The sequence below is a fragment of the Bactrocera tryoni genome, chromosome 1 (assembly GCF_016617805.1).
Source record: "Bactrocera tryoni isolate S06 chromosome 1, CSIRO_BtryS06_freeze2, whole genome shotgun sequence".
In the NCBI taxonomy this organism is placed as follows: Eukaryota; Metazoa; Arthropoda; class Insecta; order Diptera; family Tephritidae; genus Bactrocera; species Bactrocera tryoni.
The window spans coordinates 64,235,812-64,251,559 of record NC_052499.1 but is presented as its reverse complement, the minus strand read 5'-3'; the positions used below and the strand labels follow the sequence as shown (position 1 = coordinate 64,251,559).

The window sequence follows — 15,748 nt, the reverse complement described above, 5'->3', positions numbered from 1 at the left end:
CAAGTATTTTGAGATGACAGAGGGAATCCAAGCAGCATGCACCTCGGCTACCAAGGCTATTCGGGAGAATGCCTTCCGTGACGCCTTTAATGCTTGGATATCGCAATGGCAGCGCTGTATCGATACAGAAGTAGCCTATTTTAAAAGTTGTTAAAGAATTGTAACGATTGGTTCCATACAATTTTTTAAAAGGATTCAGTCCTATTACTTTCCCGACAAACCTTGCAGGTAGAAACCCTTTTTTAAGATTATCAATTGCTGACTCTTCTTACAAAGACAACATCAATTAATTGTATCTTCTAAGCAATATGTATTAACCGATTATTTCTAAAATAATCGTGAGAGTCACATAAGTTAACAAATGAACTAAGTCAATCTCTTTGTACTGCTAAAACTTGAAACTGTGCAGTCTAGATTTAGTTACTCCATGCGCTATCAAATGAACTGTATGACCGTCAACTGTAGCTTGACTCGTTCCATTAGCGTTCAACCGTGTGACAGGCGACAACGAATTAAATTTTTGGGCTATTCATGAAACTCTGGCTCACAAAAGAAGATTCATTTTATACATAGGTATGAATAAAGACTTCGGTTATCGGAGATTTCAAGTTTCTAAATCAATCATATAAAATGATATGATATAAATGATATAGTATGTATGTGTAAAGTTATGATATACAAATATAATTTAAGATGTTCAAAAAATATCAAAAGTTTTTTTTTTGGAAATATTTGCAGGCATTTACGATTCTTCATATACCATTTGCCTTACTACTACTCGTATAAGCTAAAAATAGTAAGCGCTTTTAATTGAAAATTTCGCGCGGAAACCCATTCGTCGAGACGTTACTGAGAATGGGAATCGCTACCGCTCAGTGAATACCGCGCAATTTTAGCCCGAGTTAGATGATATGTACTTGAACAAAATGTGATTCCAACAGGACGGCGCCACAATTCACACATCGTATACCATAATCGATTTATTGGTAATCGTGTTATGCCATTTCGTGAGATCAATCAGTCAAATGGTCGCCTTAGTCGTGCGATTTGACGCCGTTAGACTATTTCCAGTAGGGCTGCGTCAAGTCTATGGGATATGCCAATAAGCCAGTGACGATTGATGTACTTCGTACGAATATCGAACGTTAAATTTCAGCAGTATCGGCCGATTAATGCTTGAAAACCGTCGCAAATTGGGTTCAGCTTCTGGACTTCTAAACGGGTGCTTCACCGTATTCGACTAGATCTGTGCAACTTCTGGTTATTCGGAAAACTCAAACGAATGCTCCGGGGAAACCGCTTAGAGTCAATTGAAAACATTAAACGTGAATCGCTACGCCCATAAAAGCCTAGGAAATTGCTTTTGATAACTGTTTCCAGGATTGAATAAAACGATGGCTCAAGTGTATTGTGGCCAAGGGGGATTACTTTGAGGGGGACGACATAGATTTTGAAGAATTAATATTAAAAATTTTAAAGTTTGGGTAAAGTCTTACTATTTTTTGCTCATAGTAGTATATGTGTACATATGTATGTGTATATATAGTAGTATATTTGTATATAATATTCTAAAAACTTAAAAAACAGTTTACATATAGTATGTACATATGGAATTGAAAAATAATACCATTATGCTAAGAATTATAAACTGATAAAATAATAAAAAAATACCTGAACAAATCGGGTAACACAACAAGGCAACAAGCAACAAAATGTTAAGAAGACAAAAACGCAATGGTTGCGAGCAAACAAAGGAATGCGCCCAGGAACACCCCCACACACACGCCCACACATAAACACACACGAGTGCTGACTTGAATGCGAAGTAATTGCCACTGGCAGCACACCGTTAGCGGACTATTACGGTAATGACTTCATTTTGGGTGTGTCCGCGGGGGTTTTCTGCGGCAAAACAGGCAAACAAACAAACAAAAGGTGCGACGCAAAGAAATAACAGGAAACAACAAGAAAAACATAAAACACACAACACAAACAAAAATCGGTATTTAAAAATACACATAAAACAACGTGCAACGTGCCGGTCATGCCACATATACATAAGGCCACATGCCACATGCTGCATGCAAAAGCCGCTTTCAACTTCCAATAGGATTTTGCGTGCTGATGAGCCTCATTTACGGGCAACTTTACTTACAGTTTGCGGCTGCTGCACTGACGCTGATGCTGCTGACGATGTGGCATGCTGCAGGAATACCAATGGACCGACAACACCACCGCCGGCAACGCCACCACCGCCAGCGCCATTGTTTGCGGTCTTGTGCAGCAAAGATTTCGGCTGTTGCACAATGGGCGGCTTACCGTTGTCGAACTGGTAGTAGAGCACATCGGTGGCAGGTGTGGCGCCACCATAAAGCATAGCGCTCTCCACACCGCCCGCACCGCTGCTGCCGCCGAATGCAGACTTGTAAAGCGCTTGCTGCGGTGGTGGCGGATCGGCGGTTTGAGCGCCCGAAATGTGATAAGCTGACATTTGTGGATGCAACTCCGGCGACGCATGTTGTTGCTGCTGCTGCGGCTGTGGCTGCGCTTGCCCAGTGCCACGTAGAAAATCGGGCATTTGCGGCATTTTGTAGTTGTAGATGTAGGGACGCTCGTACTCGGCAGTGCCGCCGCCGGCGCCGTGATGTATGTAGGAGAGAAAGAGATCGGACTTGGCGGGATGGAGACGCGCATCGAAGCCTCCCATGCCAGCGGTGTGTACGGGCGCCGGTGTGTGATAGTAGCTCGATGCGGGCATCTGACCGGTCAGGAGCTGCGTTTTGGTGATTGCCTGTCCGGAGAGTCGTCTTGTCGGCACGCCGATATCCGATTTGGCGTCGCGCTTCTTGATGTGCAAACCGGCGACCGACGACGGTCCTTGATAGTAGTAGGGCGCTGCAGGCGTATTCGGCCATTCGACAAAGCTGTCCATGCGATTGGTGCTAGAACTTAAATTACTACCACAACCATAAGCATTATCAATAGCACCACAACCACCACCACTAAGAACACCTGTAATATTACCGCTACTACCGTTACCACTACTGCCGTTATGACCGTTGCCGGCTGACGCACCAGTCGATTTGCCAAAAACATTATTCAAACTGAATTTGTATTGATTATTCTCGAATGTGGTGTAGTTCAGTAGACGATTGCCAACACCGCTGTTGTTGCTACCACTGTTGTTGTTGTTGTTACTGTTGTTTGCGCTTGAGTGTGCGGCTTTTGAGGCGCATTTCTCATTAGCGTTAGTAAGGTTAGTGGCCGTATGATGGGCGGAAGCAAGGGACGTGGGACCGTGGGAGTTGGATGATGAGGTGTGTATGGGCGCCAACGATTTACCCATTTGATGGTTGGAGTTGGGGTTATTGTAAATGGGTTTCGTTTGTGATGGCTGTTGTTGTTGTTGTGGTTGGCGTTGTGCAAAGCATGAAGTTTGGCGTGGCGTAGCCTGTTGTTGTTGTTGGTGTTGCATTTGCTGATTACTCACAGTTTGTTGCATTAAGCTGTTGTAAGTGGATGTGCCACCGCCGCCGCCTCCGCCTCCTCCACCGCCGCCAATGGACTTGCGATGACTGCCGCTCGAGGCGCCCGAAGATTTATTGGTTCCGTACCGTGTACTATCGCTAGATCTACATTTGAAGAAAAACAACAATAATATATGCAAAGAGTTGGCAGGAGCAAGTGAGGCTTAGGCGGATGCGTATATTGACATTTTTTTACTTGTGTGAACATAAAAATAAGTACTCACCGTTCGGAGGAATAGGCGTAGTCTTGATCGGCACCGAGTCCGGAATCGGTGTGCTCATGTGAAACACGCAACGCTGAGTTCTCTAGTGGGCTGAGATTAGAGCCTGTCGGTGAGATGAAGTCGCCCATACTCATGCTGGACATCATTCTGCAAAAAGTTGGAGTTTGCTTAGAGGTGTAGAGGGACATTTCTGCGCACTTTGGCAAAGTTTATGAGCAAAAAACCGAAAGAAAATATGTCAAATTGTCAGGACAAAAAGTCATTTTAAGACGTTGTTAGAAGTTGTTGACTTTGAGCCAAGATTCCCAGTTTGTGATCAGATCTAAAAAGTTAACTAACAAGTAGTTATAGCACACTAGAACTGACCGATCTAAACAGGTTTAGATCTGTGAAAATAGTGCCTTTGGCCGGATAAAATCCGGGCCAATTCTGGTAACGTAGAACCGGCTGTTGTGGGAATTAGTCGCCTAGATGCAGTGAAATGCAAAAAGGAAGCTACAAACAGGTTAGAACACGGCACTTCGAACTACGAAAGAATGCTTCTATGTCTCCCATCGAATAACTGTTTATTGAGGACCGTATGCTCCCAGTTAAAGAGCATAATGAATTCCTGTCCAACCAGTTTTTCTTGGAGTGCTTTCGCAGAAATCGTCTCTACCGTCACCTGCTTGAAACGGAACCGCCTGCTAGAAGCATAAAGTGGTACTTCCTCAACTACGTCGACAACATTAAACAATATGCCAACCAGGCATCGGATGCAACGAATTTCAGACATGCACTGACCGCCATTCAAAGTGGAGCCATTAACACCTTCACCGACTCCCTCTCAATGAATGGCGTACTTGGAGTCAAACCAAAACCCATTGTAGACGAAAAGCTCAAGTTCTCGCGAGAAACGAGAGTGACCCTTGAGCAGCTTCGTTCTGCATATTGTAGCAGGTTAAACTCCTACTTATCCAGAATAGATCCTGACATATCAAACAGTCCAATCAGTCCCCGCATGACACTAACCCTCTTTTTGCATGCCCTACCAATCCTACTCATATGACATCCTTCTCTCTTTGATCCGACTCCGTGGGCACAGCACATTTCTTGGGCCTATCGTTGGATGACGTCCATGACAATTTATCTAATTCTTACCATCCTAATGGAGATTAGCTAACCGTTACAACAACAAAAACAACATGATATGATGACACAATCAATATCAAATTTGACACGATTTGTTTATTTAAACTTCGTGCGCAAATCGAATCAAAATAAAAGTTTTGCTTGTACCAATCATCTTTTTTTTAGGTTCGTGTGAAGTTTGATCTCCATATGTCAGGAAGTGTGTGTTTGTTAAGAGCTTGCTTACGAAGCCAAAAATTTGTCTGGGAGTTTTTATATATTGGATCAATGCACTCATGTCAGGTTTTCAGAAGTGCATTTTTAGTTTCGAAAGCAGAAAAAAGTGAAAGTGCTTTCTACTTCAACTTTTCTATATTGTCTTTCTTATAGTTTTGTCTATACTATTTACCTTACTAAGCCGCTATTCCGTTCACATTCTCTTGACGATATTGTGCTGGCGGAGCGTATAGATCCGTTTCGGCCACTCGTATTATCAGTCACATTCGAACTTTGGAAATACAATCTGTGAAGAAGGTAATGTGACAAATTTTATTGAAATCAAATTAGGTAGAAACTAACAAATAACATTGAACTACATATAGACAAGAGGCATAACTTTGCTTAACGGCTTAATACATTAAAGGTGTTTTTCAAACAAGAAAACAATGGAACTTAAAGTCCCTCACCTAACGACATCTAAGTGCGCACTAAGTTGTAAGCTACTAACACTATACTTTCTATGCCACGATAATTAACTTAGGTTTAGTAGCCTATGTACGAATATCGTAAATGAGCTCCAGTCATCTAATAAATAACAAGAAAATCGTAAATTTTCACGTAAAATAAAACCTCTATGTCTGTTCTGATCCTATCTTGGGCAACGATTGAAATTTAATCTGATTCATTTGTTTACCTTTACCATAAAGTAAAGTGTACTATAAAAATCATAGGATTAGACTACAGTAATTCGTGGGCTGCTATTTAGGTTTTGAGATTTGGACACCCTAGAATTTATACTTGGTAACTCATAACTTTTTCGTAGAGTTTGATATTTTTGATATCATAGATACTCAGAACGTTTTGACTTACGAGCGCTATTTGTGTTGTTTACTGTAACTTAAAATATTCATCCCAGCCAAAAAATTAAACTAAATCGCGAACATTTTTTAAAACTTTCGATATGGATTAACTCAGCAACAGTACAACGATGAACCTAAGTAAATTCTTAGCGATGAAACTCCATCGAGGACCAGTTTTTATCGATGGTATTGTGAACTCAATCGAAGACGTGGATGAGTCCAATAGAAATTTCGTGAGTTCGTCCGAAATCAGTTGTTGTTCTGTAAACTTGGGTATTTATGCTGTGTGCAAACTAATCATGCAAGATCGTCATGTGACTTATCGTGAGATTGAGACAACTGCAGACATGAGTGAGATTAGCTTACAATCAATATTGTATGAACATTTGATTGTAAAAAGAAATTGTTCACGTGGGCCCTCACACAATTTGTTAATCGCTCTAAAAAAGGCTGGTGTCTACTGATCGGGGGAAATGTTAAAAAGTGCTGAATCGTGCATTTATATGTATGACCACAAAAATGAGCAGCAGTCCAGTGTTTCGAGATCCAACAAAACTTGTTCCCGCGCGAATTACTTCAAAGCAACTGGTTGTCTACTTTTTTTGGAAAAACTGGACCTGTCCCACCGTAAGACTAGAACAACGCAGAACAGTAAATTCTGAGTAGTACACAACTATTTCCTAGAAGTTATTTTTCAAAAAATTAGGAGCACTAACCAGCGGAGACGGATCACTTTTCATCATGACAATGCGAGTCGAACACATCGACTGAAGGAACTGTATTTTTGAGTACTCAGAACATCAATTTGATGAGTCATCCACCGTACAGTCCTGATTTGGCACAGAATTGCCGTACGTAAAAGGTTAACTAGTAGCTGAACGTTTTTCGACACCTGAAGAGACGGCTGATGCGTTCAAAAGCCATGTTTTGGAGACTCCTCAAATAGGGTGGGAAAGGCTTTCACAATTCGTTCAATCGCAAACGAAAGTGTACATATCTTAATGGAAAATACTTTGAAAAACCAAAAAGTAATTTTCGATGTTTAATATTTGTTTTTGTGCTCTAACTCCGAAATATAATAGGCAATGGTTGTATGTATCTCAAAATGTTTCCTATACAGCACTTCCAGCGTACCAAAAAAGAATTTATAACACCCCACAGTTTTAATTTTAATCCAGTTTCTGGTAATATTATTACGGATCAATACGAAGGAATAGAAAATTCTGAAGCTCAAAAGTGAAATTTTTTCATCAAGGATATTTTCTGAATATTCGATATTCGGTTGCGGTCGTATTTCTTGACCGAACAAGTTTCTGAAATTTCATTCCGAATCCTCCAATGTGATCGGTTTTCGGTATACTGTGGGATCAATGCATTTTTTATGGATTTCTTGCGTGAGTTCATGATCTCACACAGTATTTTTAGAGCCTTCAATAAAGTGAAAAATTAATTGTCTACGGCAACCTTATTCTGAACCGTAATTATTTTTATCTGAAGGACAGTAATTTTAAGCAAGAAACCTAATATCCCTAAAATACACTAAGACAATGAATATTGGTTTGCACTTAAAATTATTGTTCCTAGATGTTCATATACTAAATATAGTACGCGTACATTTTATTTGCTATTAATTTGTTATAAAAAAAATTAAATTTTCTTAAAATTAAACACAATTTTCATTGAACAGCTCACCTGATACGATCATTGTTGAGATTTGGTTGACCGGATTCACATTTTCTAAGAAAATTAATTTATTAAAATCAGCACTAAGTAGGAAAGTATTAAAACCCTAACCTAAGAGCTAACCTAAACTAAATTCGTTGAGGTTAATATATTTTTAGAAAACTAATTAGCTGAAGTAGTTCCTTATTTCATTTGTTCGTGATTGAATAGTTGGGCTATTAGCTACCAGTTAGCCAGTTAGTTATGTACTAGTTAATCATCTTTAAAATTCGCTGAGGAAGAAGTTTCTGTTCTTGAATGTGACACTTCACAATTCAAGCGCAAATTTAGCTTCATCAATAAATACCTGTCTGTGCTTAACTTTTTCATATGTACACTCTAAGCAAGGAGAATTCTAGATGCTTCAGGAATCTAACTGATAGATAATAACTGAAATTGAAGATAATAACTACAATTTGTACTAATTTTAATGAAATTTGAAAATATTACTCAGATTGGTTTCAACATACTACGCAATTTTGGATTTTCTAAGTCTAAGGTGGTTTTGCTAATAAAAAGGTCTAGATACAGTATTGCATAATTTTAACTTCGTAAAACTTACCCTCTAATGCGATCCACACGATTTTTGCCTTGTCCGCTCGTTGAACCGCTACCGTTTGTTATCGTATTACCCGAACCAGTGCTCTTGCCACCCACGCTACCCTTGCTGCCGCTCTTGTGGATCTTCATATTCATTGTGGAACGTTTCGAATTTGTCTCCACCACCGTGTAGGGTATTTCGCGTAGCTGATCCTCAGTCATGCCAGCGGTATCGACTAGACCAAATTGCAAATGTTTCGCTAGTTCACTAGACCAAATGCGATTGCGCGAATCGGAGGGAGATCTGACGAATGATGGATTGAAATAACAAAAGAATAGGAAGAATGTAAAATAATGTATACTCGTATTACATATTTATACTAATTTCCCACTGTATGCGCTCGATACTCACTTGTTCTTGCGATGTCGCCGTGATTTGTGATGCGAATGCGTATCCGAATGACTATCGTTGCTGTGCATGCTGCGCGCCACCACACTACTCTTCGAGACGGACGCCTGCTGTACGGAACTTTGACCCATACTAGCCTCAGCCTGGCGGCGTTGTACTTCGCGCCACTGTAATGTGGAATCGATTAACTCCGCCGAACCGCTGCGCACCGATGACGAACGGTGGCCCGAATAACTGCGACCGCGCGTGCTCTCATGCTCCGAACCGGCAGAGTCGCGACGATGACGCGAACGACGACGCTTGCGATGATGCGAACGACCTGAACGACCAGATCCACGCGATAATTCACTCTCATTATCGGAGGTACGCCGATGGCGATGCTTATGTCTGCCCATGGAAAGTGTAAAAGTAAGAGAGAGAGAGAAGACACGTAGTTTAGTGGAAGAAAAAAAACATTGAATTTAAAATGTACCAGCAAGATCAAGGGTTAGCCATATAATTGAACGCAAAGTCAATATTGCGCCAAATTATTGGTTATCAAAAACATATTTCAGCTAAGCAGTCGACGGTAATACGATCGTACGTGCGATCAACTGCGAAACAAAGCGATCGCCTAGAGCGATTTGCTCACGCCAAATGCGGTTGCGGCGCGCGCAATGGATTTTTAAAGTGCTTGCGCTTCAATTCGATACCTGCTTGTTTTGCTTGCTTATTGTTATTGTTGTACTCACCTGCGCGTCGAACGTGAATCGTTTGATGAATGGCTCTCCACCGAACTCGAACGATAGCGCTGCTGATGTGCAGATGTCGAGGATGAAGATACATGATCGCGATGCGCTGAACGCGACGAATGCCGATGCTGTGACGAGCCGCCGGACTGGTGGTGATGGTGTTGGTGTTGATGGTGATGATGCGAGCCGCTACCACCACCACCGCCACCGCCTGCGATCGCCGAACGCACCGAGCGCGGACTTGAGGGATTATTGCCGAATAGTGAACGCTGTTGGGAACGTGGCCATGGTGCGCTGCGCGTGCTGCGCGGTGAATCAGGTGTTTGCAAATTACTGTTGCAAACGCTGCCACCGCCGTTGTTGCCCAGCTGGGATTGCTGATGGTACGGACGTATGCCGAGGCTCGTTGGTATGCTGTACGTGGAGCGGTAGGGACTCTCGTAGTTGCTGTGCCGTAAAGAAATGGTGCGTAAGTATTAAATTAAAAACAACAAAACTATTTTTATATATTCAAGTATTTCTTTGGAGATATTTCAACAAAATACTCGCATGATTTATAGAGAACTTCGCAGGCTTGCGATTGAGGTGTAAAATAAATTGTTTCATATTAAGCCACCGAGGTGGTGCTTTCATTGCAGATGTGCGTTTTAGTTGTGCGTAGTGGGTCTCTTAAGCGCGCATAATCTTGTTCGCCTTTGTGCGCTGCTACGGCTGATTACACACGTCACGCAGATACTTGATGCGCACGTGAGTGGGCGTGAGCTTGTGCAACGACTCACATGTGCGCGCTCACCTGCGGTCATGTTGTGCAATAAATATTGATTTGTATGGTTTGCTTGGATTTCGCATAATTTGGTTGATTAAGCAGCGCATTGCAATCACCACGCTCGGACAAATTGAGTAATTGGCAGCGCTGGAAGCGTGTCATGTGTCAGAAAAGCATGGTTGGTGGATTGATGAAAGCGCGGGCGATAGGGAGTTTCTTTATTTAGAATCAGTTTGAACACAGAGTGCTGGTCACTCACTATGCTTTTGGTTTGGAGTAGAACGTAGCATTTTGCTTTAAGAGTAAGGTTTCTTGGTGGAAATTTTTATTTAAGCCTTCATGCGATAAGGCTAATATCTTGGCGGACAAAACTTATTAATGTTATATGGCGGCGAGCAAGGTGGTAACATCCAGGCACTTTCTCTATTATGGTCCAGTCTTTGCAAGACTGATTATGAAATATATCGTCAGTTTTACTTTCGGCGTACTGGGGAACTTAGTAGAAACTGTCAAGCCGTCTCAAAAAATTGTAAGTGGCTCAAAGTCCTTTGTCCACTTTTAAGGGTCTTCTGATATATAATATTCTAGAACATAAACCACGTTCATCAACCCTCGTTAAACCAAATATCATAAACCAGGTGGATCGAAGTTAAAACAAATTGAAACAAACCCTTTTAGCATGACTATTATCGACTTCGTATCATAAGTCACACCACGCAAAAAGCTGAAGTCCAGTCAACAAGTAGACGTCATTATTCGTTATCAATAATTATGGCGGATCTATCATGTTTAGCCTATACATTTTTCCGAACAAGGTCTTTGTCGGAATGTTCTTAAGTTTCTACGCTTAATTTCGATTTCAATTCTGGGTTTTTAAAATGTATCTTAAATCGAGGCGCCACCGAACTACGCGTTTGTTGTGAACGCATACATAGGAGTAAGTTGGATGAACTAAACGAAACTTTATTAATTTTTAAATTTATTAACGAACTTCTCTATACTCTATGTAATGTAAAAATCATCCTCCGTTCGAACGCCATACGATAGATAGGGAGAAGATTTCAGCCAAAAAGTCAACTGAGATTAATGATTGACTGATTGATTGATAATTTTTCTAGGAAGGGATCTTTTAGAATTAAATGATGCTATAAAAACTTTTCAGAATATCCAATTTTTAGATTTCAGTTTTTATTTTGGTAAAACTTTCAAGCTGGTATATCGATCTTATGCGTGTGTAGCCAGGTCCTTAGCCACCTGACCTCTACAACGGAGAGAAGATCTTCCTCATCCTCTAATTCCAGCGGCGGGTACTGAATCGAATACCTTCAAATATGGAGTGTTCTCTTACATCCAATTTCGCCGTATATCTCTTACAACTACGGTACTCTGAGTTTCCAATGCGCAATGGACCATGAATCTGCCGCAAAACTTTTCTCTCGAACACTCCTATGGCCAACTCATCAGTTGATGCCATTGTCCATGCCTCCGCATCATATAACAGGACGGGAATGATGAGGGATTTGTAGAGTTTGGTATATGTTCTACGGGAGAGTACTTTACTTTTCAATTGTCTACTCAGTCCAAAGGTAGCACCTATCAGTAAGAGTGATTCTGCGTCGAATTAAAAACCGGTACCGGCTTTTTAACTAAGGCAGCTGCATACGTATGAAGAGCATGATTCGACAAGTCCTACAACAACACACTTTACAATGATTTACACATATTTTACCCGGTCAATGACTGTCATTTCGGCGGTCTGAGCCTATTTGAATGAAGCAAGGGTGCTCTGAAGTTTGATATTTTTCTATAAAAATATTTTGGATAGAAATATATAACAAGTGAAAGGGATCAAGTTAAGGTTGTACAATATCTTATCTTAATACAATAAATAAACAAAGATTGCACCGTGACCTTAGGTTGTGTGCCCTCTCCTAAATCACAAAGACTCAGCTAGCCTCACCATATTGATAAAGTCCAATATACTGCTAGATGCTAGTGAGGCGATGTGATCCCTATTTGGAAACATGGATCTCAGAGCATTTATCCTGCGTCTGCATAATCAATAAAGAGGCAAAGACGTGTAATTTATGGGGTTAGTTGTATCATTTTCAAGCTTTCAGAATTCAGTGTGGAACTACATAATTCAAAAAATTACAAGAAGGAGATCTGTCTTTATGAATTCGGGCGCGACCGAGACCTTGCGTGAGCTCAACAAACGTTGGTGAGCAACCAGACTTTGTGGAGTTACCAAAGCATTCTGGCCCAGAGTGTCCAAGTGAGATTATTCGTGGCCGCAGAAGGAATCACACTTCTTACCTAACCTAACCAAAGTTAGGTCTACTATCCAGAACACTCTCAATAGGCATTGAGAATAAAAAAATAGTATAATATATGCACTATAATGCTGATTTGTTGAAAAAATATTTATTTTCTGGGGTAAAAGTATTTAAAGTTATAGTTCGTATTACTTCAAAACGGTACATTTCGATTAGAAAAAACGCAATTTGGTATACGATAAATCACCACACTAAACAATAGTTTGCAATGTCTAGACGAAACAATTGTCTTTAATTGAATTTGAATGGATTTGCGGCACGTAACCGGGGTTGAGGTGCGACCACTCGAAGTGTCAGCACATAGTTAAGAAAAAAAACAACAACATTTATCAACGCAATATTTGTTTTCTTAGCCTGGAACGCTTGTATATCAAACACGATATTTTTTTGCGAAAAAGACATGTGTGTTGTATATGCGCTCCTTGTTGTTGTTTCACCGTTGCGCAAACATATTGAAAGTCAAGAAGTGCACTTGATTTCTTCGCTAATGAAAAGGCAAAATTTCGAGTGGAAAAAGCGACGAAGGAAAAGCAAAATCTCGATTGCCAAATGAAAATGAAAGGAAGGAGAAATCATAGCGCTCGTGTGAGAACGCTGGAACGATTGGGTGCGACTGCATGACAAATGTACTACCGTTAGTTGGCAGCAAAAGCCACATGCTTAGCATAAGTAACGCTATATTCTTTGAAGCACCGAACGCGCTGCCAAAAAAGCGCAGAATCAAAAGCGAAATAAATCAAAAGATTGTTAACAATATTGCTGCTTGATGGTTAGAGCGCCAGCGCGTCAGCGTGAAGGCAAAGGAAATGAAGCATTAGGTTATATATGCGTGTGTATGTGTGTATGTGGCAGGTCAAGGCTTGAGTGCATACCCGCCGGAAATCAGCAAAAGTGTATGCAATGATTCAATAAAAAATCGAAAGCACAACGAAATCGATTGGAAATAAATAACTTTGGCGCTGAAAGGGCTAAATAACACAATTTCTTCAATACAAACATACATGAGGTAGAGGTGTGTGTGTGCAAATGAATTTCGAGTGCTCTGTGCATAGGGCAAACTTACTTGGCCATCATGTTGGCCGCTTGCATGCCCGCGCCAACACCGCCGCCGCCGCCACCGTTCTGGTAGACACCGCTGTCGGTGACGCTGCTGCCTATGCCGCCGTTGCTGTGACCGCCGACCGTTTTGCCTTTCAGGGTGTTGTTGGCGCTTCTACTGCCGTGCAGAAAATCATCAATCACGCGTCTTGGCTGGCGCTTCGAGGGGACACGTGTGAATGCCGGCTGTATGCGGCCCAGCGAGAGTGCATCCTTGGCCGAGGGCTGCTTCTCCGTGCGACTGCTGTGTGCGTGGTGGACAAATGATGAGTTGGCACGTTGGTTGGTTGATTGGTTGTTGGTTGTTGGTTTGGGCGAGTGATGGTTGTTGTTGTTGGTCGTAAAGTAAAACAAATCAATCCATATTTGTTACGGGTTAGGTTGTTTGGCAAATGCGGGAGATGTGATGATGTTGGTGGAGTACATAGAAAAGAACGAAAAGAAAAAATTATACGTTTGGGTGAACAATGCGGAGAACAAAAAACACAAACTATAAACGAAATGAAATAACAATTCAAAGCAAACATTCTGCATACACATGATTGTTGTATGTACTTGAGGTTGTTCTAGCAACTATACACAATTCATTGCGACGCAACGCAAACGTAATAAAGCCAAGTATTGGAAAAAAGTCCACATGGCAATAAAGCGACGTAAATGCCTGGCAGCGCTGCGCGCTCGTAAAAACTTTGACGCAAGCCAAGAGGCGTGCACCGCCTAGCCCCTTGTCTGTTGTACGCCGTTGCCGCGCCTGTGGCCGCAGACAAATGAGTTGCACCCGAGCTAACCTTGTCGTGACGAATGTCGTAAAAAACCACAAACAATCAGCGAAAACAAGCTGCCACATGCCTTGGAAAAGTGCAAAAGGAATGCGCTTCTTGGCGCGCTGCCATGCAGCCAGTCATTTATCTTCCAGCCAAGCGCATGTAGACGAAGAGTTGTGGCTAAAATCGGCATAGAAAACTGCTAAGGGGCTTAGGAGACGTATTCATCATGCGAACTCGCAGAGTTCTGCATAAAAGAAACGGCTATCACTTCAATAATAAATATGTTCGCAATAATATTTGATGAATTTTTAGACGCAGAGATTTAGAGGTTACTTGCTCTGTATTATTTTTGAATGTATTCCAGAAAAAACACCGAAAATTCAAATCTAATGGTGAATTTAGCTTCTATTTTTTGAAGATCATCTCCTTCAAATGTTAGCCGTGGCTACCTCTTAGATGGTCTATTCGATGAGTCCAATTTTCGGTGACTCGTTCAAGCATTTCGACTGGTAACTGGCGAATGGCATGCGTGATGTTTTGCTCCAAGGCTTGAATCATAGCGTGATTGTCCGCACAGACTTTAGACTTTAGATATGCCACTGAAAAAAATTTTACTTTGTGATATTACACGATCTTGGAGGCTAATCGACCGGCTCAAAACGTCAAATTATTTGCTCTCCGAAGCGTTCTCTCAATAAATCGATTTACTTATGCGATATGTGGGATGTGGCGCCGTCATGTTGAACCCATCTGTCGCCAAGATCGCGAGCTTCAATTTTAGACATCAAAAAGATGGTTACCATGTGGCGATAACGGTCGCTATTGGCGGCTACGTCCTCACCGGTATCATTCTTGAATATATAAGGACCGATGATTCCACCGGCCCACAAACCACAACAAACCGTTGTTTCTTTCTGGAGGAAACGGCAGCTCTTGAGGCTCTTCAGGTTCATCTTTATGCCAAAAGCAGCGATTGTGCTTGTTTACATATCATTTGAGCCAGAAATTGGCCTCATCGCTAAACAAAATTTGGCTCCAAAACGTCGGATCTTCTTGGAACTTTTCAAGAGGGTATAAAGCTAAGTGATTTCCTTGGGAAGGTCGAGTACAACCAGTATTTTAATGTAAGATCTCAACGTAAAATGCGCCAAGTCGTTCCATACGTCAGTCCGAGTTGTTGCGAATGGTGCCGGTCGATCGATCACTGCGTACAAGACATGGTCTGTCGAATATTATCCGACAATGAATGCTGGGTCTCAAGATGGGTGATGGTGTTGCGAATAGTACGCTCAGTAGGCAGATTATGTTGACCATAAGTTGAGCGAAGCGCTCGAAATATATTCTTGGTAGAACGTAAATTTTCGTAAAAAAAAATTGAATGATTTATAAACGTTGTTTTCACGATGAAAGGCAAAGGAATACTAAATAAATATAACTTG

General features: G+C 41.4%; 1 protein-coding gene across 2 annotated transcripts in view; it reads right to left on the bottom strand.

Moving 5' to 3' along the window:
* LOC120774568 (hornerin) overlaps positions 1-15,748 on the bottom strand; it is a 269,714-nt gene that overhangs the window by 69,886 nt on the left and 184,080 nt on the right. Inside the window, exons 11-18 of one of the 2 annotated variants that reach the window (XM_040104305.1) lie at positions 13,508-13,786; positions 9,343-9,789; positions 8,615-8,998; positions 8,225-8,506; positions 7,633-7,677; positions 5,271-5,384; positions 3,752-3,898; positions 2,156-3,632 (exon numbers count right to left, since the gene is read on the bottom strand). In XM_040104305.1, the coding sequence (XP_039960239.1) occupies positions 2,156-3,632; positions 3,752-3,898; positions 5,271-5,384; positions 7,633-7,677; positions 8,225-8,506; positions 8,615-8,998; positions 9,343-9,789; positions 13,508-13,786 (3,175 nt within the window). The remainder of the gene's footprint in view (positions 1-2,155; positions 3,633-3,751; positions 3,899-5,270; positions 5,385-7,632; positions 7,678-8,224; positions 8,507-8,614; positions 8,999-9,342; positions 9,790-13,507; positions 13,787-15,748) is intronic. The other variant, XM_040104311.1, reaches the window with a different exon arrangement.